The sequence below is a fragment of the Myodes glareolus genome, chromosome 5 (assembly GCF_982192425.1).
Source record: "Myodes glareolus chromosome 5, mMyoGla1.1, whole genome shotgun sequence".
Classification (NCBI taxonomy): domain Eukaryota; kingdom Metazoa; phylum Chordata; class Mammalia; order Rodentia; family Cricetidae; genus Myodes; species Myodes glareolus.
In genome coordinates this window covers 23,578,585-23,604,906 of record NC_142030.1, presented here as the reverse complement: position 1 = coordinate 23,604,906, position 26,322 = coordinate 23,578,585, and the positions used below count along the sequence as shown (strand labels likewise).

The window sequence follows — 26,322 nt, the reverse complement described above, 5'->3', positions numbered from 1 at the left end:
TATTAACCATATATGCGGGCCTTCCATTGGCTCCACAGTGCCTCCTCATTATTAACCATATATGCGGGCCTTCCATTGGCTCCACAGTGCCTCCTCATTATTAACCATATATGCGGGCCTTCCATTGGCTCCACAGTGCCTCCTCATTACTAACCATATATGCGGGCCTTCCATTGGCTCCACAGTGCCTCTTCATTATTAACCATATATGCGGGCCTTCCATTGGCTCCACAGTGCCTCTTCATTACTAACCATATATGCGGGCCTTCCATTGGCTCCACAGTGCCTCTTCATTATTAACCATATATGCGGGCCTTCCATTGGCTCCACAGTGCCTCTTCATTATTAACCATATATGCGGGCCTTCCATTGGCTCCACAGTGCCTCTTCATTATTAACCATATATGCGGGCCTTCCATTGGCTCCACAGTGCCTCTTCATTATTAACCATATATGCGGGCCTTCCATTGGCTCCACAGTGCCTCTTCATTATTAACCATATATGCGGGCCTTCCATTGGCTCCACAGTGCCTCTTCATTATTAACCATATATGCGGGCCTTCCATTGGCTCCACAGTGCCTCTTCATTATTAACCATATATGCGGGCCTTCCATTGGCTCCACAGTGCCTCTTCATTATTAACCATATATGCGGGCCTTCCATTGGCTCCACAGTGCCTCTTCATTATTAACCATATATGAGGGCCTTCCATTGGCTCCACAGTGCCTCTTCATTATTAACCATATATGCGGGCCTTCCATTGGCTCCACAGTGCCTCTTCATTATTAACCATATATGCGGGCCTTCCATTGGCTCCACAGTGCCTCTTCATTATTAACCATATATGCGGGCCTTCCATTGGCTCCACAGTGCCTCTTCATTATTAACCATATATGCGGGCCTTCCATTGGCTCCACAGTGCCTCTTCATTATTAACCATATATGCGGGCCTTCCATTGGCTCCACAGTGCCTCTTCATTATTAACCATATATGCGGGCCTTCCATTGGCTCCACAATTCCTGCCTCTTCATTATTAACCATATATGCGGGCCTTCCATTGGCTCCACAGTGCCTCTTCATTATTAACCATATATGCGGGCCTTCCATTGGCTCCACAGTGCCTCTTCATTATTAACCATATATGCGGGCCTTCCATTGGCTCCACAGTGCCTCTTCATTACTAACCATATATGCGGGCCTTCCATTGGCTCCACAGTGCCTCTTCATTACTAACCATATATGCGGGCCTTCCATTGGCTCCACAGTGCCTCTTCATTATTAACCATATATGCGGGCCTTCCATTGGCTCCACAGTGCCTCTTCATTATTAACCATATATGCGGGCCTTCCATTGGCTCCACAGTGCCTCTTCATTATTAACCATATATGCGGGCCTTCCATTGGCTCCACAGTGCCTCTTCATTATTAACCATATATGCGGGCCTTCCATTGGCTCCACAGTGCCTCTTCATTATTAACCATATATGCGGGCCTTCCATTGGCTCCACAGTGCCTCTTCATTATTAACCATATATGCGGGCCTTCCATTGGCTCCACAGTGCCTCTTCATTATTAACCATATATGCGGGCCTTCCATTGGCTCCACAATTCCTTTTCATTATTAACCATATATGTGGGCCTTCCATTGGAAGAGCCTTTTGTAAAATTTAGCATAACATCCTTTAAGGGATCTTTAGCTATAACAATAACAAAATATAGTTCTGCAAATTGCAGCAATGATCATCTAGGAAAAGATTATTATTCTGGTCTTTAAATTGAGCAAACACAATTGTCCAAGAATCACTATCTTAAAATTATCAATTCATCTATTCCTTAGTATAAGAAACGTTGATCCTAGTCAGCACTCTGCTAAATCATCTCCTAGATTCCAGCCTGCTCTTCTGTATTAGACAAACAACTGCTTTAAATTAGGAGTTTAACATCCTAGCTGGCAAAATGGAATGGTGCAGTCATAAAAAGCATTTTTCCAAAAAACTGCTATAGAATTAAGTTTTGTACTTAATATATACATATCTTGCCATAGCTGAATCATAATTAATATACTTTACCTGCTTGAGTACCCATCTGGAAGTTTTTATAAGCTTTCTATTGGAAATTGATTCATTGCTCCCTTTAAGAATTTTACTTTGTAGCTCAAGATCTCCCATAAGAATATTATAATTAAGGCTTTAGACATTTACATCTAATTATAAGTTTGTAAGCTGTCCTCTTTTTAAGTTGCAAGTCTCTTAACCAATAGGAAAATGAAAAAAGAAAGCATATTCTACTAATAATGCTGGCATAACTGGATATCAACATATAGAAGAATAAAAATAGATCCATATTTATCTCTAAGCAAAAAACTCAAGTTTAAATGAATCTAAGACCTCAATATAAAACCAACAATACTGAACCTCATAGAAGAAAAAGTTAGAAGTATACTTGAATACATTGGCACATCTCAAATACAGCCCCAGTGACACAGACATTGAGAGAAATAATAAATGAGATCTCCTGAACTGAAAAGCTTCTGTATAGAAAAGGACATAGTCAACAAGACATAATATCAACCTATAGAATGGGATATGGTACGAACTAAACTGAAAATTCTCAATAAATGAACTTAAAATGACTGAAAGACACTCAAAAAATGCTCAACATCCTAGCCATCAGAGAAATGCAAATGAAAACAGCGCTGAGATTCCATCTTATCCCTGTAGGAATGACCAAGATTAAAAACACTGCTGATAATTTATGCTGAAGAGAATGTGAGGTAGAGAAAAACCCCTCCATTGCTGGTGGGAATGCAAACTGGCACAGCCACGTTGGATTCTAGTATGGCAGTTTCTCAGAAAATTAGGCAACAATCTACCTTAAAACTCAGCAATATCAGTTTTTGGCCTACACACAAAAGATGCTCAACCATACCATAAGGACATGTGCTCAACTATGTTCACAGCAGAATTATTTTGTCGTAGCCAGAACCCGAAAACAACCCAAAATGCAACTCTTCTACAACATGATAAATGAGCTGAGATAGAAATCAGAGAAACATCACCCTTCATAAATAGCTACAAACACCATAAAATATCTTGGAGTAACTCTACCCAAACAAGTAAAAACAAAAACAAAAACAAAAACAAAAAAAACTGTATGGTAAGAACTTTAAATTTTTGAAGAAAAAATTAAGACATCAGAAAATGGAAAGATCTCCTATTCTTGTGAAGATACTCCTGAACCCTCTCCTCTGTTGTATTGACATATTCTGGGCTGCTGACCGTGTAGGGGGTTAAATTTACCCTCTAACGTTAACTCCTGCTTTCTTTTTTGGCTCCACCGTGCAGGCAGATTAGATTCAGCTGGCTACTGTGCGTGGGTCAAAACTCAGCTACAGCGCATGTGCAAGGACTGTGACAATCTCAGTGGAAACCTAGGTGATTCTTGGGCCAAATGCCGTATTCCCTTCACTTTCCTACCCGTTTAGCAGTGATAAAAGTTGTATCTCTGCGACTATCACGCTTACAGATTCTAAATATCTCTGTTACGTTTCTGTTCCACTTTAGCTTCCTTTAGTTATCCAAATATATAACTGAATACTCTTTCCTTATCCCATATATATAATTTATTTACAAATTTTACTCCCAATTTTATTTTGTCTTGCTTTGGTCTATGCTTTTAAAAATTCTATTCTTTATTTCTGAGCGCTCATTACTCATGTATCCACCTGTGGTTCAATTTTCCCTCACGGGTTCCTCACCTTCTCCTCCGTATGTCTGGTCATTTCTTTCATGGGTTTTTTTTTTGGGGGGGGTTCACCAATCAGTCCCACGTTGCAGGGCGTTATTATATCGTGATCTGGGACCAGCCTGGACCATAAATTACTTTTCAGACCATAGGGGAGGCGTGGGAAGAATAGACACAACTCACATGACTTTATTGGGAGGGCGTTTTCAGGGATCCTTCATGAAGTCCTGAGTTCACATCCCGAAAATCCACCCGCATTTATTCTCCAAACAGCTTTTATATCAAAACATAAACTGAGGGGGAAGTTCATTCGCATTCTCTTTCCTCGGTAGCCGGAAGAATGACTGTGGTACCGACCACATCTTTCTATCCCATTTTGTCACGTCTTCCTGTCTATGACTGCTCTGCCACGTAAACTGAGTTAACACCTCTTTCCGAGGCGTCCTCCCAAATTACAAAGAAGGAGCAGAGTGAGGTTAGCATACCCCAACCCTTTGTTTAGGATGGCGTTTAGGATGGTGTCAGTTTTTCTCAAAAGGCTAGGTGACCACTTCCTGTGTGGCAGGGGCAAACTGGCCTGACATTCTGGCCGCCATACAATGTAGAAACATAGGCCTGTATAATATGGCCTTACATCAGATTCCCTGGAACTGGAGTTACAGACAGTTGTGAGCTGCCATCGGGTGATAGGAATTGAATCCTGGTCCTCTGGGTGAGCAGCCATGCTCACTGCTGAGCCATCTCTCTAGCGCCAAGGCTTTCCTTCTTAATTACACAAAAAGGGGAACACGTTACAGGAATTCTGTCATTGGTCCACCAGCCAAGTGAGAGGAGCATCTTGGTCCAAGAGATGGGATGTTTATTGGGGATGGACATGACAAGAGGCGGAGTGGAGGAGTACAGTCTTTTTGAACCAGAAAGCTGCACAGGCGGGGCTTTTCATTGGCAGCTTGCAACCCACCTCAGGTTTTTATCTTACATTTTGTTCTTCAGTTTTATAATAAATAAGCAAAAGAAATCAGTAACACCATACAAATCCAGACTCCCTGTGTAGTTCCCATCTTTACGTGGTTTTTCCCCCTTTGTATTACTTTATTCTCTCTTTATAGACTTTATTATTTACAAACTATTTACTTTTTCCTATAATTGTTTATACCCATTTTCATTTCTTCCTTAAGCCTATGCTCATTTTAAACACACTGTAACCTGTTTAGAGGTTTTTTTTCCACCGGCACCCGTCTTTACTGTCTGTCTCTAGCCTTTCATAACTGTGTCAATCAAACCTTAAATTGCTAAGTGGTTGCTAGGCCCTTTGCTGTGGCTCTGGCGGCTGGCTCCACCCCCTTCCCGGTCTGTGAGCCTTATGCCTGTGGCTCTGGCGGCTGGCTCCACCCCCTTCCCGGTCTGTGAGCCTTATGCCTGTTTAAGCCTTAAACCTAGAACTGAATTCAACCACCCCAGCTCCAGAAAGTTGGTGCCCGCCCTGCGGCAGGTGTTTTTCCTTAGCTTTTTGTTTCCACTTAACGTGTGAGCTACTGAAGTGTTCGCTGTGTGGCGCAGCCTCTTAAAGGGGCTGTATCCATTGGAGGAGGGGAGGTTTTTTTCTTTTTTCAGCCTTTACAGGCCCTATGTGGGAATCCGGGCCCCACATCGGAACACCACTTTATACTACATAGCCTTGGCTAGCCTGGAGCCTACTTATGTAGACCAGGTTGACTTGACCTGCCTCTGCCTGGGATAAAAGGCATGTGCCACAATACCCACCCACTTACATTATTTTTAACAAGAAGATTTAGTTATGTGTATGAGTGTTTTCCTTGCATGTATATATGGGTACCACACACCACATGTATGTCTGGTGTCCTTGGAAACCAGACGGTGGCATTGGAACCCTGGTACTAGAATTACAGATGATTGTGAGCTGCTGGTCAAACCCAGGTCCTCCACAAGAGCAATGTGTGCTCTTAACCACCAAACCTTCTCTCTAGCTCCAGCAATACATTATTTGCATAAGCTTGATCTCACTGTTGATTTCTATAGTAACTGCCTGCATAGCCTTTTACTTGTTGCCAAGTCTAAGTAAACAACCACAGACGTAGAGTGTAACTCCTGAATCTGTGTTACCCACTCGGTACAGTTCACGCACCACTGTACCTTTCGAGAGTCGGGCAAGGGCCTGGAGATGGAAAGAACACACAAGAAACCTGGGCCATTTGAAAGGAGATCAGCCCAATGCTATTTATTCAACTTTGGGGACATCCTTATAAACCTAGCTGCTGCACAAGGATTTCCCCCCAGATAGGTGGGAAATTACCATACCAAAGATGAAACAGTGTCCTACAGCTAATCACCAGGTGAGGCAGAGGGAGCACAGGAACAAACAGAATGCTTTAGCTGCCTGACCAGAAAACTGTCCTCAAGATACACCCCAGGAGCAGGGGCAGACCCGGGCCCTACACTAGAGATCCGGCTTCAGTCTTGACCACTTTAATGATGCGCCACATCTCCACCAGAGAAACATTCTGAGAAGAGTTAAACAAATGCAGCATAAACAAAAGCAACACACCTTAAAATAATATTCCCCAACATACAGCCTCAGCTCCATACTCTTTTAAAGAGGTTTATAGTCTTTTGATTTTGTTTTTTCTCATTTATTGATTGATTGTGGGGGGGGCGCACGTCATAGTATAAATGTGTGGAAGTCAGAGGATATCCTGTGGGAGTCAGGGCTCCCCTACCAGTAGTTTTCAGGCATCAAATTCAGGTCTTTGGGGTTGGCAGCAAGTGCTTCTCCCTGTCCTGTCACTGTCATCTTTCTTTTCACACTTAGAATATTTTTCTACCTGCTTGAGCCCCAGGCCCAAATCTCAGCATTCAGATTTGTTATATTTTGACACTTAAAATGGTTAAAGAGACTTTCTTTTTCTTTTCTTTTCTTTTCTTTCCTTTTCTTTTTCTTTTCTCTTTTTTTCTTTTTCTTTTTCTTTTTTCTTTTGAGAGAGTGTTTCTCTTTGTTTTGGAGCCTGTCCTGGAACTAGCTCTTGTAGACCAGGTTGGCCTCGAACTCACAGAGATCTGCCTGCCTCTGCCTCCCAAGTGCTGGGACTAACTAAAGGCGTGTGTCATCACCGCACGGCTGGTTAGAGAGACTTTCTTCAGGTTGATCGTAAAAGGAAAAAGGATGAGGGAAACAGGAAGAACAGGGTTATGGAAATCTGACAATGAGTCGAATGAGTCTTTATTCAGCTTCAAAATAACATGAAGAATAGAGGGGTACCTGGTGAACTGCCTTGACAGGATTCTTACTAAAGGCAGATGGGGGCCACCAGAAAGCCCGGGGATGGTGGTATAACTCTTGCTTATCTGGCTTGGCAGGATTCTTTCTGGCTAAAACTGTTTAGGCAGTACCAAGATCACTCTTGCTTATCTGGTTTGGCAGGATTCTTTCTGGCTAAAACTGTTTAGGCAGTACCATGACAGGGTCACCAAAGATAAGATCTAGTTAAAAAGAGGGCCTAGCCAGGTGGTGGTTGCACACACCTTTAATCCCAGCACTGGGGAAGCAGAGACAAGTGGATCTTTGAGTTTGAGGCAAGATGGAGTTCTAGGACGGCTAGGGTAACACAAAGAAACCCAGTTTTGAAACATTCCCCCAAAGTCTTTTTTTTTAAAACAGTTTATTTATTATGTATACAATATTCTGTGTGTATGCCTGTAGGCCAGACCTCATTACAGATGGTTGTGAGCCACCATGTGGTTGCCGGGAATTGAACTCAGGACCTTTGGAAGAGCAGGCAATGCTCTTAATCACTGAGCCATCTTTCCAGCCCCTCCCCACCCAAGTCCTTTTTAATAGTCATATACAAAGGGAACATTTGTTTATACTGTGTAAATGATGAAGGAATTGACTTCACAGAGCACATGCTTACAGATGAATATAAAACTGAATGAGAAAATGGAGACAAATACTTCACTTTGTTTTTCTCCAAGAGGTGTTTACTAGACATTTGCGTGCAGGACACTCACCTATACTGAGTTGTAAGGTAACTTGCGTGAAAACAATGTTTAAAGCAAGATATGCTGCAGACAAGTCCTTTAGGTTTCCTATTAGACATGACTGACTACCTTTGAGAAGCTTGCCAGCATTGCCACACGTGAATGAGGTGTACTTTCTTTGTCTTTTCTTTCTTGGTTTTTCGAGACAGAGTTTCTCTGTAGCTTTGGAGCCTATCCGGGAACTCATTCTGTAGACCAGGCTGGCCTCAAACTCACAGAGACTGGCCTGTCTCCGCCTCCTGAGTGATAAGATTAAATGCGTGTGCCACCCACCACCAGCAGTTGAGGTGTCCTTTCGAGTCATCATGATCATTGCACTATATTGTTTGTAGCTCCGCACCCCCCCCACAGGAGACGGTGCTTTTTTTTTTTTTTTTTTTTAAAGCAAACGACGTAAGTAATTGGCTTTTTATTGTTTCCTTTTATGAACATTTGCTTCTAAGGAATAATAAACTACGGTCTGGTAGACGCCACTGGATTAAATATCTTGCACATCGTCGTAGCATTCATTTTAGTCTAATACTTCGGAAAGTATATTTACATCAGAGCCGACGCTGCCTTTCCGTCCACCTGCTCTGCTTCCCTGTTAACTAACCATGGGGATACAAATGCCTGTCACAGTAGCCTTTGAGAGTAACAACTTCGATACTAAGTAGCACTAGGCTATAGGGGGCGCCATTGACACGTTTGGGAAAGGGCTCAGCGTGCCCCGGGGATGAGGTAGTCCGATGCACCAGAAACTGGTTCTCAACCCTACTGAGAAACAAGGGCTTTTAGCTGCTGTGCTCCGACGTGAGCAGTGGAGCCCCGTAAGGAGACTGTGAGGTGGAGAGGAAGATCGGGGGTCTGGGACTCCTCCGAGACACCAGCGAGCTTCTCCGCGGTGCAGGTCGCCAGCTCCGAGGCTAACAGGCCGGGCGCCGCTGGGCCCCTGCGCCTGCCCGCTAGAGGCTCCGCCCCGTGACGCGAGCCCCGCCCCCCGCGCCCGCTTCCAAGATGGCGGTGGCAATACCTACCCGGCTGTCCGAGCGACGGTGACGACTGGGAGCAGACCAGGTATGGTGGGCTTGGAACCTCAGAGACAGAGTCCTCGGAGAAAGGATCGGGAGGTCGGGGGGGGGGGGGGCCGGGGAGGAGAAGTTCTGAGTAAAGGCTGCAAAACCAGATTGAGCACATCATGGTCTCGGGTGGAAATGTGGACGCGGGCCGGTGCCTTCACGTTGCACGGTAGGGACAAACACAAGCGACTGAGATGGGATGGGCGTGCCCGAAAAGAATGGGGTTCTAATCCCCATCCCCCGCGCGCGCAAAGCGCTGACCACGCCCTTCCAGGTGAGCCGGTCCAGGTGTCCTGGGCCGAGTCTGCCCTGGCCCTCGCTCTCTACTTCTCACTTCACCTAGAACTCGCCTCCCCACCCCCACTAGGGTTGGAGCGAGGTGGACAAGGACACCACCCCCACCCTTCTCTGGGCTTCGCTCCGGGTTGCTTGCTTGCAGCTCCCAGGTGGTCAAGCACCCTGCACCTGCGGAGGCGCTCCCTGGTACGTGAAGAACCGAAAGAACCTGTTTCCAATGTTTTCTAGGCCACGCCAAGGTCCTTTCACGACTCTCTTGCCTCTTGAATAGTTTTTTTTTTTTTTGTATCTCCATTCATTTCCCTGACCCCCCTCCCCCAAACAAATTTGTTGGAGTACAGAGTTAGGTACGGATCTGACACTTGCCCCTCCGCTGCAGGGAGCCTGAGACTTGACCTTTTCTTTTTTCCAATCACTTTCCCGCACTCCCCATGATGGGAAAGTTGTTTCTTCCTGATTGTGAACTCTGCTGTACAGGTCACTGGTTCTCCTTGATCACGTCTGTCCCCGCTGGTCCCACGCTGGCTGTTGGAATGCCCTTTTCTGTCTTCTGTGACAGTTCCAATTTTAGATAATGCCTCCCCTCTCTGCTCCCCGGGGACCTCCTGGAGCCCCCATGATCCGAAAGAAGACAGCTTGAACACAGGTGCGTCTGTCTCTTCTTTTGTAAGACTGGATTTTAAAGACTTCTGAAGTGGACGTAGGACTTGACTGACGTAAGCTTTCTTGAGGGTGGAGACCGAAAGTGGGTGCTGTGGGTGAAAATGAAAGAGTTTTAGTGACTTGTATTTAGGACTGGTAGTGACTGGCTACCTTCTGGGCTGTTTTTTTTTTTTTTTCCTTGTTTGATTACAGCGGTGTTCTTTTTGTGACTTTGTTCCTTGCCCATTTTTCTTCCTCCTCCCGGCACCGCTTTCATCCCTACCCGCTGATGTCTCCGCTGCCTTGCTCTCCGCCTTCCTGCTTGCTTCCAGAAATCTCTTAACTCTTTCCCTAGCCCTCAAGTCAGGATGTTGCGGAGGCTACTGGAGAGACCGTGCACATTGGCCCTGCTTGTGGGCTCCCAGCTGGCAGTTATGATGTATCTGTCACTTGGGGGCTTCCGAAGCCTTAGTGCCCTATTTGGTCGAGATCAGGGCCCAACGTTTGATTATTCTCATCCCCGTGATGTCTATAGTAACCTCAGTCACCTGCCTGGAGCTCCTGTCGCTGCAGGGGTTCCTCCAGCCCAAGCTCTGCCTTACTGTCCAGAAAGATCTCCTTTTTTAGGTGAGTACCAAGGGAAGAAGGTGAAGAAGAGAACGAGGAGAGGGGGCAGGGAGCCTTGGACAGGCACGAATTGAGACTTAGGTTAATGTATTCTAAGCTGGGCTCATGTCGAGATAGAGTGACCTATGAATTCAAATAGACTAAGCTCTTGGTACCAGGCTTTCCACTGCCTGCCCATTTTATGGGCTCTTTATGCCCCAGGGTAGGAATTACTTCTCCTGTAGATGAGTCTTGGCTTTATTAGGTAGAAGTCCTTTTGCTCTTCTCCTGTAGCTTCAGTGTGGGACAAGAGAAAGTTATATAAACCCTAAAATAAGAAAGTAAGTAGTCTAAGGTAAGGAGGCTGCCTGCAGCTTTAGGCTTTGTGGAACTGTCTTAATGAAGGGAAATCCAAGGCGTGTTAGATTTTTGAGTGAGTCCTTGGGGGAAGTGAGCCCTGAATCAGGCTATTTGGCCAGAGGTAGTCTCAGATTCTGATGCCCATTTTCTCCTCGTGTCTCCAATTTCTGAACTTGCCTTTCCCTACCAACAGTGGGTCCTGTGTCAGTATCGTTCAGCCCCAGTGCCATCTCTAGCAGAGATTGTGGAGCGGAACCCCCGGGTGGAACCAGGGGGCCGGTACCGTCCTGCAGAATGTGAGCCACGCTCCCGAACAGCCATAATTGTACCCCATCGTGCCAGGGAGCACCATTTGCGTTTGCTGCTCTATCACCTGCACCCCTTCCTACAGCGCCAGCAGCTTGCCTATGGCATCTATGTCATCCACCAGGTATCCCCACATCCACCAGGTATTCCCCCTTTCCACCTTACTCTTGCTATCCATTTTTTCATTTAGTTTTTGTTTGTTTTGTTTTTTGAGACAGGGTTTCTCTGTGTTGTAGTTCTGGCTGTCCTGGAACTCACTCTGTAGACCAGGCTGGCCTTGAACTCACAGAGATCCACCTGCTTCTGCCTCCCAGGTGCTGGGATTAAAGACCAACACCTGGCTCCTTCCTCTTTCTTTGATGTTAAGGAAGCCTCAAATAAATGCCTCTTCTCTCGTCTAATGGGTCTGTGGGGTAACTGTTAAAGGATTAGACAATAGATAATTGGAGCCTTGCTCTTTCAACTTTGTTAGTCCCATTCTTTTTCTGTCAGGTCTGCCTCCCTATTATGTTAAGGTATTCCTACTCTCTTATATTTTTTTCTATGATTTTTCCTTTGTTTTGTTTTTTAAAGATTTGTTTATTTGTTATGTATACAGTATTCTGCCTGCATATATCCCTACAGGCTAGAAGAGGGCATCATATCTCATTTTAGATGGTTGTAAGCCCCCATGTGGTTGCTGGGAATTGAACTCAGGACCTCGGGAAGAACAGCCAGTGCTCTTAACTTCTAAATCTCTCCGACCCCCCTTTGTTTTGTTTTTTAAGATAGGGTCTCATGTAGCCCAGGCTGTCCTAAGAATTTATTATGTAGCTCAGGATGACCTTTAACTTCTGATCCTGCTACATCTACCTTCCCACACTGGGATTGCAGGCACATGATACCATGCTTGGTTTTATATGGTGCTGAGGATTATACCCAGAGCTTAATGAATGCTAGATAACACTCAACCAGCTGAGCCACATCTCCAGCCCTTGTTTTGCTTATAGTCTACCTAAGATCTTCCTGTCTGTCTTCTGAGTGCTGGAGTTACACTCAGGTACCACCACGCTCAGCTGTCTGTTTTGTTCTTCCTCCTCTTGGCCCCATATTCCGCTTAGGTCTTTCCTCTTTTTACTTCAGTGCTCGTGCACAGACACTTTCTCATACTGAGCCCGGTCCCCTTCATTATCTTCTAGGCTGGAAATGGAACGTTTAACAGGGCAAAGCTACTGAATGTTGGGGTGCGGGAAGCCCTGCGCGATGAAGAATGGGACTGCTTGTTCTTACATGACGTGGACCTTCTTCCAGAAAATGATCATAACCTGTATGTTTGCGACCCCCGGGGACCCCGCCATGTTGCTGTTGCCATGAACAAGTTTGGATACAGGTAATGGGCATGGAAGAGCACCAGAAAGCCGGGAAAGCAGCCTTGTAGCAGGTGGAGAGCTAAGGGGATTGTGGGTAGGGTTGATGCTCCAAAGTTGTGAAATACAAAGATCTTTTTCTCCCTAGCCTCCCGTACCCCCAGTACTTTGGTGGGGTTTCGGCACTCACTCCTGACCAGTACCTGAAGATGAACGGCTTCCCCAATGAATACTGGGGCTGGGGTGGTGAGGATGATGACATTGCTACCAGGTCAGACTTCTTACGACACCTCTTTCCTAAACCCTGGCCACAGTCTTTCAACACAGATCTTTAGCTTCCTTGTTCTACACTGAGCCAACTCTTTCCTTCGACCTCCTTTGTCCACTGCTGCCCGTTCTGTCAAATTTCAGTTTTCTAGATAGATCTGGTTGGTTATATTCTTGAAAAGAGGGGTAAGATCAACTGGAAATATGGAATTCTAGCTCTCAAGAAGGGGCCTAAAGACATGCCCCTAAAGTTCAGCCAGGCAGTGGTGGCACACACCTTTAATCCCAGCACTCGGGAGGCAGAGGCAGGCGGATCTCTGTGAGTTCGAGGCTAGCCTGGTCTACAAGAGTTAGTTCCAGGACAGCCAGGGCTACACAGAGAAACCCTGTCTCAAAAAACAAACAAACAACAACAACAACAACAAAGAAGACAGTAGTTCTTCATTTTGATAGGCTTACGCAGAGACTGCTTCTGTGAGAACGGAGGAGAGGGATTCTGCCCCACATACCCTAGAATCACTTTTTTTTCTTTCTTTTTTTCTTTTTTTAAGGAAAAAAAGGGAGGGGCTCCTAACTGGCATAATGCCCACTCATTTCCTAGCACGTGAAACATTCTTATCTTTAGCCTCCCCTGAACCAGCTTCATGAGCGGTGTATTTGAGCTTGGTATGCCGGGTCCATTGCCTCCCCTCCCCTTTTGTCCCCTGTAGCGACATCTTTATGTGAATTCTCATCTCTCTGTGTGTAAATCTTACACCCTGAAAATTCTAGATGTATTTTTTTCAGTTCTTTGTCAAACTACCTCCACTCCTTGCTTTTATGTTTCAGAGTTTGGGCTTGTTTAAGGTCCTGAGCATCTGCCTGCTTCTGCTCTTCTCTTTCACACGAGGCAGCAGCTGGAAAGGAGCTGGGTGGTTACACTACTTCTAAATAAGACTTGCTGGGTTAGGGGTGCAGCTCGGTGGTCACGTGTGTTTAGCCTACGTAAGCCTCACTTTAAATGCCGAAAGGCAGAGGTGGATGACTTTAGATCTGCCATTTCTATGCTTTAGACAAAATGGTTACTCTTCTCTGTCCTCCCAAGACTCCAAGGGCACTCCTAGGAGCCATTTAGAAAGGAAGTCAAAGAATTTCATATCTATCTCTGCCAGTTCTTTTAAGGCCCCAGGGCGTCTGGCATTAGGCCCTGCTGACTTGGGTACAGCCAACTTTACCTTCTTTCTATTTGATTTTCTCCTGCCTTCTTCTACCTGGCAGTTTTTATTTATTTTTTTTTTCTTGCCAGACAGACGGTAATTATTCTTTGTGTATAGGCATATGTCATCACTTCCTTGATTGTCTTTACTTTCCTCATTCATCTGCCAGCAGATTTTTTTTCCCCACTCTGGCTCCTCCAAGACTTCCTCCCTTTCTTTTCTCCTAGGGTCCGTCTGGCTGGGATGAAGATCTCTCGACCACCCACCTCTGTAGGACACTATAAGATGGTGAAGCACAGAGGGGACAAAGGCAACGAGGAAAATCCCCACAGGTAGGAAGGGCGTTGTTATTGGGGTCCCCAAACTCCAGGCTCTTCCTTTTAGATCTTAGTCTTAAACCTTTAACCTTCAGATTTGACCTCCTGGTCCGCACCCAGAATTCTTGGACACAAGATGGAATGAACTCACTGACATACCAGTTGCTGGCTAGAGAACTGGGTCCTCTCTATACCAACATCACTGCAGACATTGGAACTGACCCTCGGGGTCCTCGGTCCTCTGGTCCCCGATACCCACCGGGCTCCTCCCAGGCCTTCCGACAAGAGATGCTGCAACGCCGGCCCCCAGTTAGGCCTGGCCCTCTGCCTACTGCCAACCACACAGCTCCCCATGGTTCACACTGACTCTTCTTTGCCCACTTTTAATCATGAAACTGAATCAGAGGGATTGTGTTCCCCACACCCTCTGCTCCACACTGCTCTCGGAGGGATGTGAGGGGACTAAACTCTAGTGCTGGGCTGGGGGGCAGGGACCTCTCCTCACTGCTAGACTGGAGCTGGGCTCCTCTAGACCTGGAGGTTCCTCTTTCTAGGGGCCACCTATCAGGGCTTATAACTGTGAATCCTTGTCATTTTATGTGACGAATCCTGGGAGTCCCCTGCCCCCGGGGTAGGAGCAGGGCTGGACCCCAAGCCCCTTCCTCGTCCATGGATGCCACTCTTTTCCACGAGTGACGTGGCTTCTCCTGGGACCTCTGTGAATATTTATTCTATTTATGGTTCCCAAGAAGCTGTCTGGTGGAGGAAGCCCCTTCCAGGGCATTTCCTGCCTGTGCTGGAGTAGCTCCTCTGGTCTTGGCCCAGGGGGCTAGGATTTTGATATCTTTTCTAATAAAGGACTTTGTCTCATCTCTGCTTGTGCCTTTTGCATTCCAGGACACTTTCTCCTCTTCCACCACCCCTGGTCCCAACAAGCCTGTAGGCTGACAGAATAGCAAGACCAAACCAAGTTCCAGCAACTTTTATTTTCGTGAGTGGGAGAAGGGAAATCAGCTGTTAGATTCTGTGCCCAGGACAGCAACTGCCGCCTGACGTCCACTCTCTATACAGTCATTGACAGCGACCCCCTCATAGGAAGCTCCAGCCAAAGTCAGGGGCAACCTTTGAGCAGTCAGGAAGTGCATAGCCGACTCTGAAAGGTAAGGAAGGATGAGAGGAATGTTATAGCTGGGCTCCGACTTCCTCAGCCCAGCCGCTTTCCCAGCTTACCTAGTTTTTGCCAGTGTCCTAGTGTATACTGAGGGATACAGTTCTAAGGAGAGACAAGATGTAAGGGCAAGTTTATTACTGATTTCCAAGGCCTCGCTTGGCTGACATACTGATAAACATGTTAGTCCTTATTTTCAATGGGGAACTAATAAGAATCTCAACTCACCTTGTGTAGATGGACCAAGCAGTGACTTGGTCGCTCCTTCAGTCCTAATTGTGTAGCAACTGCTTCCTGTGCTTGCTGTTGGAACAGCTCTGGAGACAATTCGTGACCATTAGCTTCTAGCTTCTGTAACCAGTAGCCTCCCAACATCACCTGCGAGGAAATACAGCATCGGCCATCCTGCCTTGCCTCCACTAAGGCACAGAGGAGTCCTTGGAAACCCCACTATACGCAAAGTTCCCTTCTCTCACAGTTACTCTGAGGCCTGGGGGGTTCCCATCCTGCTCAGGAAAAGCAACTGAGTCATACACGACTCCCAGGACAGTTGGGTCTTCTGATGATGGCACCAAATGTCCAAATCCCTGGGGGAAAAATATCTGTAGATCAGGAGGGAAGGGCTCTCACTGAGACATGTCTTTCCTCCTCCTCCTCCTCTTCCCCCTCCTCTTCTTCCTACTTGAACAGGCAGACAAGCTCCTTGGTACTGCAGATTCACCACAGCGACAGATACGGCAGTGATGGTACTCAGGACATGAGCTAGAGGTGCAGCCTCGGCAGGGAGCAGCTTGCTGAGCACTGGGGATCAGGCAGAGGCATTCATAGTAGGCTAGCTTTGTCTTATAGGAATCCCTCATGGATGACCAGCCCAGGAACCCAATGTGGCCCTGCTGGCATAGGAAGGCATACTATCGCCTCCTGGTTAGGGAAAGGGAGGGACTGTCCCATTACCTGCAGCTGGAATGGCACTGATAATGTGGTCAGCCTCCAGACTGCTGTCCCCTAGAGACACCTGAGTGATAACATTTGAGAGATAATGATGTTATGAGGACTTTAGAGGTAAGTGAGATTTGCTGCCTCACTCTTAGCTTCCCAGGTACCCAAGAGACAGGAAAGACTGGGTGTTGACCCAGGATGAAGACTGGGAATGACAATATCATCTGAACAACAAAAATCCTCTGCATAATCCAGAAGGTGGACCAGAAAGAGGTCAGCGTGGCTGCTCTGAAATGGTCAATGAAAGTGGGCTATCTTCTTCCTGTCCCAGACCACCCCAAAGAATTACTTCTCTTCACATCCATAAGGGCTGTTTGAGGAAGGTTCACACATAAAGCTTAGGAACCTGAGGTAGTCAATATCAAAAGAGCTTCTCTAAGGCAAGAAAACAGTCGAATGCTATCAGCCCTGACCTGGTTAAACTACTCAGACAAAGATAGTGAAACAGGGTGTGTGTGTGCATACTAGTCTGTGGAGTCCAGTAGAGATTTTCTGAGCCCCCGAGGAGGAATTACAGGCAGTGGTGAGCCACCTGATGTGGGTTCTGGGAACAGAGCCCAGGTCTTCTGCAAAGGCAGTATGTACTCTTAATTGCTGAGTTATTTCTTCAGTCCCTCCCTTGCTCCATAGCAGAAGTTTGTGGACAAGAAGTTATCACTGACGTTAAAAGGTGGCAGGTATGTCCACAGAATACTGCAGGGCTTTGACGCCTTTGTGAATCTTGTGACTGGGAGGTGTGTAGAGAGATGATAACTTGTGGACCACGGAATAATAGGATGGAAGACACATGGCAAACGTGTTTTTAAGTCTTGGACCAAGTTTAAAGAGATGGATATTCAGCAGAGAAGTCCACATCCCTCCCCAGAGGTCCTATTTGACTATGGTATAAAATCGGGTCATGCACATTTTCATATGAAACTTTTTGCTAAATGTATTTTTGCAATATTAAATATAACAACAACAGCAACAACAAATCCAATAACACTGATACAAGTTTACTATACTCCAGAGGTTCTCCTACCTTCCAGCGCCCTTCTGGCTGGAGGCTGAGCCCGCAGACCGGCTGGCCTCTGAAAACAGTGACTCCTTTACTGGTTAGGTGGTTGTGAAGGGCCTGGGGCAACATCTCCAGCCCTCCACGGAGTGACCACTGGCTCCACCGCTCAGCCCGGGCCTGACGAATTAATGAGGAGTCTGGCTGTGGACTCCGTCCTAAAAGGAGACAAATATATATTATCAAAATAGTACCCTTTGTACAAATACCTCACTTTGTCAGGCTTTATATTTCACCCTGTGAGCCAATGCCCCTCCCCTCACCTGCCCCCAGCAGCAGCCCCAGTAATATGGACCGATGGGCTTGCTCAGCTTGGAAGAGACTGGGAAAGCAGGACCGGACACTGAGCTCACGACTGTTGCCTGCAAACACTCCTCGGCAAAGACTGTCCATGGCTAAAGATGCCACCTTAAGGGTAAGACTGGGTCTGAGGGGTCAAGGAATAAGGCACCCTGACTGACTTCCATTGCCCCTGCTTGGGAGGGAATGAGGAAGGGAGAGAGTTTGTGTTGGGGGGTGTTCCCACTATAACCAAAGGGTGGGAAGGAAAGGAAGGCGTTTATTCCCAACACCGAGTAATGGGAAGAGGATATCCCTAGATACAGCAGCTGGTTTAGGAGGGGAGAGGGTTGAGACCACCTCTGTCTGAGCAGTGTCACCTCAGGTCCAAGGCGGCGCTGGGCAAAACTGTGCACAGTCTCATCAGGCTCTTTGCCCCTGGGCTTCATCAAATCCCTCAGCCCAGCCCAAAACAGAGGTTTGGAGAAGGGGGGTGAAGGGCGGAGTAGCCCCCTGCATGGAGGAAGGCATTGTGAAAAGAAAGCTCCCCGAGTCACTTTCCCAGCTCCTGGGTGTTATTTTCATTCATTTAACCCCTATGGCTGGAAGGGCTGACAGGGAGTGGATGGAAGAGGTAGGTGTACAGTTAGGAGGTGAGGTGTTACCTGAGGCCAGAGGGTAGGGGGTGCAGGGCACCACCTACATACAGGAACCTGTTCTGGGCAGCTGGATGATTCCCCGGGACAGGCAAGACTTCTGACTCCAAGCCAAGCTCAGAAACCTGTTCTCCACAAGCCCTCAGGAAGAGGAGACACTAAGGAAAAACTGACCCAACAAATGTCTTTCCCCTCTGCCACTCCCTCCCTTTGGAAAGCTCCCCCTCCCCCAACTGCCTGTCTGTCCTACACATTCCACAAGACGCTCACCAGGAGCAGGGTCCGGGCTCCCAACACTCCAGCTGGCCTAATTCCTCGAGGTCCAAGTTCAAAGATAGCACCATCTGATCCTCGGACTGAGCGGATCCAACCTCCCAAACGCTTGCTGCCCTCCACTAAGATCACCTGGTGCCAAAAGTGAGACACTGTGGGTTCAGGGGAAGGGACTGGGGATAGAGGGAACTTCACATTCCATGGAACAGAATCTATTCAGTTTTTATGGGAAATGTTAAGAGTTTTAAATTAGTCTTTCTTTGGTTCTAGTGGAAACTCACCTTAGGGGGACAGGGGCCTCGGATCAGATGATAACTTGCGACCAATCCACTGATACCCCCGCCAAGCACGATCACAGTCCGGCCCATTGTAAGGCCTAGGGAAAGGTCAAGATACCCGGCAGAACCGGAGGCACACTGTTTTACAACTGCAGAAACCCCCACTGGCCCCGTACCCCACTTCTGGGCACTTACTTATTTGTGAGCATCTAAGGCAGAGCGCGCGTGTACTTGCTGGTAGAAGAGTGAAGTCTTCGTTCAGAGGTCAGGACTTACCCACCAGATAGGGGAAACCAGGGGAAATGAGTGATATAGAGGCCCTAGGACCAGTGTCTCCTGTGGGTGTGCAGATAAGGCCCACGCCCGCGCTATCTTCCCAGCTCAAACCCTCCGGGGGCCAGAATTCTGCAGCACACGGTTTCCCCAACCTCAGCGGGTGAGCAGGTTCAAGTCTAGGATCCCCGCCCCTAAATTTTAGGGTCCCTCCGACTCTCCGTCTACTCCATTCAGTCCGCCCGCAGCTGCGCTTTGCTTTACTGCTTCAGGATTGGTGGGTTCTGGAAAGTAGGCTCTTGATTGGTGAGTGCTGGATACATCCACCAATGAAGACACCGGATTGGCAGTGACGTTGCCAGCGGAGCAGCAGCTACGTCCAGAGTCAGCTAACCGGTTCTTTGCCTAATCGGAGTTAGTTGCAATAGCCGGCGCGGCCTTCCCCAGGGCCAAGGCAGTGAAAAGCTGAATCCGGGAGTTAGCATTCCCCAGCTCAAGCTTCCTAGGCCTGTGGTGAGAACCCTGGAGGGAGGGCCCCATGAGCCTTGGCTGGAGAGAGACACTTGGAGGCCAGTCCGTGGGGAGGTGGTTCCATAAACAGCTCTTTGATGTTAGCAACAGTCAGGGCCTACGGGAGCAAAGGCCACCCGGCAACGAAACCAGTGTTTGTCAACAGGGGTTCTTGGGTGCCTTGATCTCGAGGGGCAGGTCCTCTCTCCGGCAAACCCGGCGTGCCAATGCCTGCGCTCTAGTTTTAGGCCTCTCCGCCGCTTCACAAGTCTCAATGTTTGTCTTCCGAGTAATACTAAAACTCCGTTAGGGCACAAGTGTTGGGCCTACTCAATCCCGTCTTTTCCTTCTACTCTGAGAGCGCCCCCGCCTGTTCAGAGACGGAATTGGGCCCCAGAACGGCTCCAATTGAACCAAATGCTGGATATCCATTCCCTCTTATCCGCAAATTTAAACGTGAACATCACTTTTTCTTAATAAATTTATTCACAAAAAGTGAGATTGCAGAGGTTCTGGGGGCTGTACATGGTCAAGGGCCTGGTGAGCTCTGTACATGGGACAGGAAACAAGGTGAAAGGGTGTTTCTTAATAAAAAAAATAATGGGAGCTACAACCACCCCCCTCCCCGATTAAAAAGACACAAAAATAGACGTCTCTGAGGTAAATGGGGAGCCTGGGGGCTTAAGGGTGTTGAAAAGGTTTTCACAGGTGCCAGGGCTTCAAGATGGTGTCACAGGCACCGCGGCGGCTCCTGCATCAGTTGGTAGAACAGCACGTAGCCCTCACTGGATGCCACCTGATTTTCACTGACAGGGGAGACACTACGAAGAAGGGAAATAGGGAGTGGTTGTAGTTATTCCTGTGTGTTCCCCCTCCCCCCTACAGGCCTCAACTCAGAGTACCCAGGTGGAGCTCAGGAGAGACTTGACCGAGACTTCTTTGTCAGGAGCTCATCTTTTGGGGCCTCAGAGGAGGGGAGGGTGCCAGGGCTGCAGTGCGATGGGGCAGGAGTTGAATAAGAGGCTGTGCTCACCGGGAGTCATTGTAGACATGCCAACCAGTCTGGCACCGGCACAGGGCTGTGTAGTGTCCGTAGTGGACACTACCCGAGTGGTTGCAAAGAGCGTACAGCTGGTAGACAGGGCTTCCTGCGGGTCAGACAACATGAGTTTCTTCAATCAAGAGTTGTGTTCCACCCCTGAAGGTGCCGCAGGACACTCCCCACCAGACTCACCCACTTTGTCACTGGCAAAGTCCCCTAGGCTCAGTCGCTGCAACGGGAAGTCTACACCTACTGAACTTTTCTTGATGGAGCCTCGGGAGGTGGAAAATCGATTCAGATCTAAGCCCTGGTTAAGGAGCATTTGGGAGGCTGAGGGTCCCTAAGGGAGCTGCAGTAAGAAATTCAGTACCCTCTCTTCCCCCAACATGTCCTGAGAGATGGCAAAGAAAGTTGGGGTGGCAGGTTTTTCTGAGGGAAAACTACAATGAAGGTAAGGAAAGAGAATGTATGGGAGATGCCCTAAGAGGAATAAGAACGCGAAGATTAGGATATGGAGCACAAGGATGCGGGGGAATCTTTGTACTGTTAACTTTTTGGTACTTCGTGTTTTCTGCCGACATCGGTCACACACCTAAATAAACAGCAAATAGTGTTAGGTCAGTGTGTTCTCACCTCAGCTCGTTTTTGACACCCCACTTCACATATAAATTTAGTATGTTTCTCATGGCTTTGCACCTCCCCCTCTAACTTAGGCATACTACAACATATCTGAGATCCTAACTTTAACACACCCGGACATGTTCCCAACTAAGTAAGTATGCATTTCCTTTTATCCAGACAGACTCCCCCAAGTCTCCCACCATTTTAAACCCCCACATACTGGGGCATTTTCCGACTCTAGCTCTTCTTCCTTGGTGAAAAGGCTGAAACAGTCACGCAGAGACACTTTGCCCCCAGCAAATCCTTTCTGGGGGGGGAAGGAAGGAAGGGTCAGAATGTTCTGAATTTCTTTCTTTCTTTTTTTTAAATCTTTTATCTTTTCATAATCCAGGCTTCAATTCTGCTTTAGAGGCCCACATAGTTCCCACCCACACATAGGGGTGGGTCACAGAACCCATGTTTCATCCACCCTTGGAACCTTCTGGAATCCCACCTTGGGGATGGGCAGCGACAGGTCACAAAAAACCTCGAAGGTCGTGGAGCGATACCCACAGGCCTGGCACTTGAGGCAACTTTTCAGTTGGCCTACAAATAGGTCTGGGTAGAGGCAAAAGCAGGAGAGAGTCACTGTTGGACGCTGAAGGCGGCAGAATCCTGCCCCTGCTGGACCTGCCTTTCTGACTCCAACGCCGCCACCACCCGACTCTACAAACCACTTCACATCATCACCCAGCCTCGCTCTCATTCCTCTCCCAAGCCCAAACCCCCACTGTTTTGCCCACTCCATACCCACGATCTTGCTGTCTTCTCGCTCCAGGTAGCACTTCCACATTAAGTTAGCTCGGTCATCATCACTACCACAGATCAAGGGAAGGGAGGGAGCACCCATGAGGCAGTTATAATAACGGGTACCCCCAAGCCATGGAAATTAACCACAGAGCCCTGTTCCCTATCCGCATACCAGCTCCTTCCCTAAATTTCTAGTCAAAGTTCTTTCAGGAACTTTCTGGGGAAGTCCAGGATAAGAGGAAAAGTATATAAAGGAAAAATGCCAGCCCCCCTCTGAAAGCCCATTGGTATATTTTATTGTAAAAGATCCCTCCTTTCCCAATTTAGTGACACCCCCAACTCTATTTTATGCCTCTATCTGCATCCTTCAGCTTCCCTTCTCCTCCCTTCTGTCCTTTCTTATACTTACAAACCATTTATTTTTCTATGGTAAAGGGTCTCCCCAGGGTCCCACATTTCCAGTTTCACTTAGCTCAGTTCTGTGACGACTGATTGCTACTGGGGAGAAGAGCAAGGGGGAGCAACCTTTACCTTAATTCTGGTTCTTCATGCAGAGCCCCTCCTCGGCGAGGCGGAGAGGGCACTGGACCACTGGACAGGATTGGTGGTGCCCGACGGCCACGTCGGTTGATTTCAAGATGCAACCGCTCCATGAGGAGCTTCAGAAACTCTTGGGCATCCTGCTGGCTACAGCCGGACAGAATATGAGCAACTGATCCCCTCTTAGTCCACAGACAGTATTCCCTGCCCAAATATGGGTCCCTATATCCTCAGTGCAGAAATTCTCAAGGCTCCGAACGATGGAGCTGTAGCCCCTGCTTGGCCCCAGCCCCAGCCAGAGAGAACTCCCATCCTCTCAGTATCCCCACCTGTATCCAGAGAAGGAGGGAACGTATTTCTGGAAGACAGCCCGGAATCGAGTAGGATTCACAGCTTCACAGGAGTCAGGGTGCCAGAGGGCACCAATCACATCTGCAAAGGCTGTTGGTGTGACCGTGGGGAAGGGGCACAAAGATTAGTGTCTAGAAGAGCAGGCAAGAGGAGAGTCAGTGGAAAGAAAACCTCTAGAATGGAGGAACCCGGAAAATGGATGTAGGTGTCAGATTGAAGGGCTGGGAACCATAGGTACTGGGGTATAGAATTGAAAGGATAGGGGGAAGTGAACAGAAGAATCAGAAGGACGTTGCCCACCTTCTGTGAGCTCCTGGGCTCGGCCTCCTCCAGGGACCTCTTGCCGGAAGTCCCTTCGAAGACAAAAGTCTCGAAGAGGCCTTGTGCTGCTCAAACACTGTAGCACGGCGTTCAGGAAACACTGGGGAAGCAGCAGGGACACTGCCATTACCTTTCCAGTAATGGGGTCCAACCAGCCTTAAGGAGAGGTCAGCGCTCTCCTGTGTGTCTTCCCCAAATTCGCAGGCTGGCCCCACCCCCAACACCATTTCACACTCCTTTTACAGAGAAAAGAACAGGAAAATGGCTCTTACTGTATTTCCCAGATTTCGGAGGCCAACATGACCAGAGCCCAGAAGCAGGGTGTGATGAGCCTGGAAGGTCAGAGTACAGTCATTTTTCTAGTCGGTACTTTCAGCAGCATATTGCTGAAAGTCTCCCCCACCCTATTCGTGCCCCAGCTCGACCCTTTTGCCCTCCCTGGTCCTCCTACCTCATTGGTCATGAGTAGTAAACCCATCACAGCTGAGTGTACCACAGACTCAGCCATGGCTGTCACACCTATTCCCCATTTGCTCCGCTGCCCAGCTAGCCGGCGCTGCAGTTCCTGAGGCAATTCCCCAAGCACTGGCATGGTTGCCCAGCTGCTCCCCACCCCCACTTTACTGCCCCCAAATCCCCCTCCTGCCCCCGTGGCCCCTTCTTGCACCCTGTCCTGCTGGCTCCAACTGCAAGCAGCTTAGCTCACTTAGCTCAGGAAATGGGGAACAGTAGCAGTAGATGCTCTAACTCCGCCCCTACTCAGCCCAGGGGCTCTAACTCCGCCCCTCTTCAACCCAGGGATTAATTAGGTCTAGGCCCAGTCCTAGGAGAGAAATTGCCTTAAACGGGCGGGCCTAAGGACCTAAAGAAGAATTCTAAATAGTTAATTCCCTAGGGACCAGAATGGCACATCGAGTTGAAGAATCACATACAACCCAAAATAATATCTAGAAGGCCTCAGAAAAGAGAAGAGTCCACTGGTGTAATAAGGGGTTGACAAGGGGACTTGGAGAAGGGAACAAGAAAGCCATATTACGACAAGAGAGTTGAAGGCAAGAGTAACATGGTCATGGGAGACCACGTGTGCTGGCAAGTCCTCACCATCTTGTCATCAGAGTAGAAAGGCTCAGAGGGTCGGGCAGATATCATGTGGAAGGAGCCACGGGAAGTAGGGGACTCTGTCCGTATGCTGAGCAGGGTAGGGGGACCGGGGAAGCCCCCAAGACGCCGGAGAGAAGTGCTACGTCTCAAAGTGGGAGGCTCAGGCCGGAGTGCCAAGCGGCTCAGTGCAGCCCCTAGCTCGCCAGTGCCACGGTGCCCTCCCAAGGCAATTCCCATTGGACGCAAGTCCCCACTGCTCACAGACTTGGAACGGGCTAAGTTGGTCCGGGATGGGAGAGGCAAAGCCACAGTTGGGGGCGGTGAGCCAGGCAAGGGAACCCCATGATCTGCTCGAAGGGGGCCTCTAGGACGAGAGCCTGAGGTCCGACCCCGACCCAGTTCCAGTTTCTTGAGCCTTTCATCTGGGGGACATGGCCTGGGTGGCAAAGGCCGTAACATGGAGTTTGGCCCAGGAACTGGGTTTCGGCGCTCCTTGCTGCGGGCCCGGGGAGGAAATGGTATCTTGGCTCCCACTCGGGGCTGTATATTGACAGGTGGCTCTCGAGTCCTGCCCAGGCGGTGCTCAGAAGCCTGGGGCATTGTGGACACCACAGGCTGGACCTGAGAACAGAAGATCAGCATTTGAATTAGTAAGGGAGATAAGATATAGGCTACCACGCAAGCTGGCTTCTATATGTACCGAGGGCATGAATCACGTCTATAAAATCAATTCTTGCATCCCCAGAACTTAGCAATGTTTGACATAAAGGAAATCCTTAGTATCCCTTGAATAAACTAATGACTGAATAGTAGCCCATCATTTTGACCTTTCATGCCCCACCCCCTCTATAGAATACAGATTTATTGAAAAGCCAGTGGTGGTCCCAATTTCAGCCGTTTTTATAATCTACAAACTCCTAAAAATCCTCATATTTGGCTAGTCAAGTAAGATATACCCCAGATCTGGGACCCTGGATTCTGGAATCAGTCCAAAAGACAGCATTCCAACCTCAACCCTTGCCCCTCTGGGTTGCAAATGAAGCCGATTAAATGGGTGATTTGCAACCCATTCCCTTTCCAGTTCTGGGCCCCCACTTGATAGCTGAACTCAGGGGGCAATGGTTTGAGATGGAGGACGACTACTTGACCCCTAATTTCTGCACCTCTCCCACCACAGCGGGGGGGGGGGGGGTTTTACCCGGGTCCGCCCCCCTCGAGGGCAGAAAGGCCGAGGCCGCTGATTGGCTACGGGGTCCGGCGGCATATTCCCCGCGGTCCGAGAATGCTGTTCATCCAGCTCGGTTCTCCCAGGCCCCGCTGGGCACCGCGAGCCTCTCCCTTTGTGATGAACGTCCTCTGGGGTCTGGATCCGTCCTCCCTCAGCTCCCTCAGCTCCCCCACCCCACCCCACCCCACCCCGCCATAACGTCCCGGCCCATACCTGTCCCCCGGTGAGGCGGCGGGGGAGGCCAGCCGGGGTCCAGCTCCAGCTCAGGGCCACCCCCTCCGAACCCCGAACAGCCTCCCCGCGGGCCGGGCTGCAGCTTTAGCCGCAGCTGTTGCCCAGCTTGCTCCCGCCGCAAGGGCCACCGCCATCTTTGTTGGTGCCGCCCGGCCACCGGCCACCGGCTTCACAATCTCTTAAGGCGCCTGCGCGCCCACTCTCGGAATCCTCCCACCCACCTCCTCGGCGCTTGCGTGAGCCCGCCCCCACGGCTCCCCGACCGACACCATGGAAACGCAGCCAACTTTAGAACCACTAGTTCCCGGCCCTGCTGGTTGGTGGTCTTTAAACCATTGCTGCAAGTCCTTGAGGGCAGGGCCCCCCATCCCTTCATGCGGTTCAAAGGGATGAAGAACCGAAACATCG

At 48.6% G+C, this 26,322-nt stretch overlaps 3 protein-coding genes across 6 annotated transcripts; 1 reads left to right on the top strand and 2 right to left on the bottom strand.

The window, feature by feature from the left end:
- The first annotated feature begins 8,748 nt into the window (after positions 1–8,748).
- Positions 8,749–15,069, top strand: B4galt3 (beta-1,4-galactosyltransferase 3). Its single transcript, XM_087906148.1, is given in 9 exon segments — positions 8,749–8,858; positions 9,635–9,803; positions 10,132–10,426; positions 10,959–10,984; positions 10,986–11,195; positions 12,250–12,440; positions 12,566–12,688; positions 14,108–14,212; positions 14,293–15,069. Coding segments are annotated over 7 exon segments (1,185 nt in total). The 5' UTR covers positions 8,749–8,858; positions 9,635–9,803; positions 10,132–10,167; the 3' UTR covers positions 14,564–15,069.
- Positions 15,070–15,164: 95 nt separating this feature from the next.
- Positions 15,165–19,477, bottom strand: Ppox (protoporphyrinogen oxidase). Of its 4 annotated transcripts, none has more exons than XM_048452247.3 (13): positions 19,100–19,477; positions 18,908–19,002; positions 18,624–18,758; positions 18,363–18,511; positions 18,078–18,210; positions 17,682–17,826; positions 17,386–17,576; positions 16,320–16,380; positions 16,048–16,166; positions 15,842–15,952; positions 15,594–15,743; positions 15,428–15,470; positions 15,165–15,350 (listed from the first exon to the last, which is right to left on the bottom strand). In XM_048452247.3, the coding sequence occupies exons 2-13, from the start codon at positions 18,992–18,994 to the stop codon at positions 15,208–15,210; spliced, it is 1,467 nt and encodes a 488-aa protein (XP_048308204.1). In that variant the 5' UTR covers positions 18,995–19,002; positions 19,100–19,477; the 3' UTR covers positions 15,165–15,207. The 4 variants fall into 4 exon arrangements, with proteins under 4 accessions (XP_048308204.1, XP_048308211.1, XP_048308214.1 ...); XM_048452254.3 differs by having other exon boundaries at positions 18,363–18,478; positions 19,100–19,464; XM_048452257.3 differs by lacking the exon at positions 19,100–19,477 and having other exon boundaries at positions 18,363–18,494.
- Positions 19,478–20,154: 677 nt separating this feature from the next.
- Usp21 (ubiquitin specific peptidase 21) lies at positions 20,155–26,092 on the bottom strand. Its single transcript, XM_087906151.1, has 13 exons — positions 25,894–26,092; positions 24,453–25,073; positions 23,624–23,683; positions 23,331–23,451; positions 23,009–23,120; positions 22,671–22,826; positions 22,140–22,204; positions 21,844–21,947; positions 21,571–21,657; positions 21,250–21,321; positions 20,922–21,036; positions 20,721–20,835; positions 20,155–20,508 (listed from the first exon to the last, which is right to left on the bottom strand). Exons 2-13 carry the CDS (start codon positions 25,050–25,052, stop codon positions 20,418–20,420), a joined length of 1,698 nt encoding a protein of 565 aa, XP_087762277.1. The 5' UTR covers positions 25,053–25,073; positions 25,894–26,092; the 3' UTR covers positions 20,155–20,417.
- Positions 26,093–26,322: the final 230 nt, after the last annotated feature.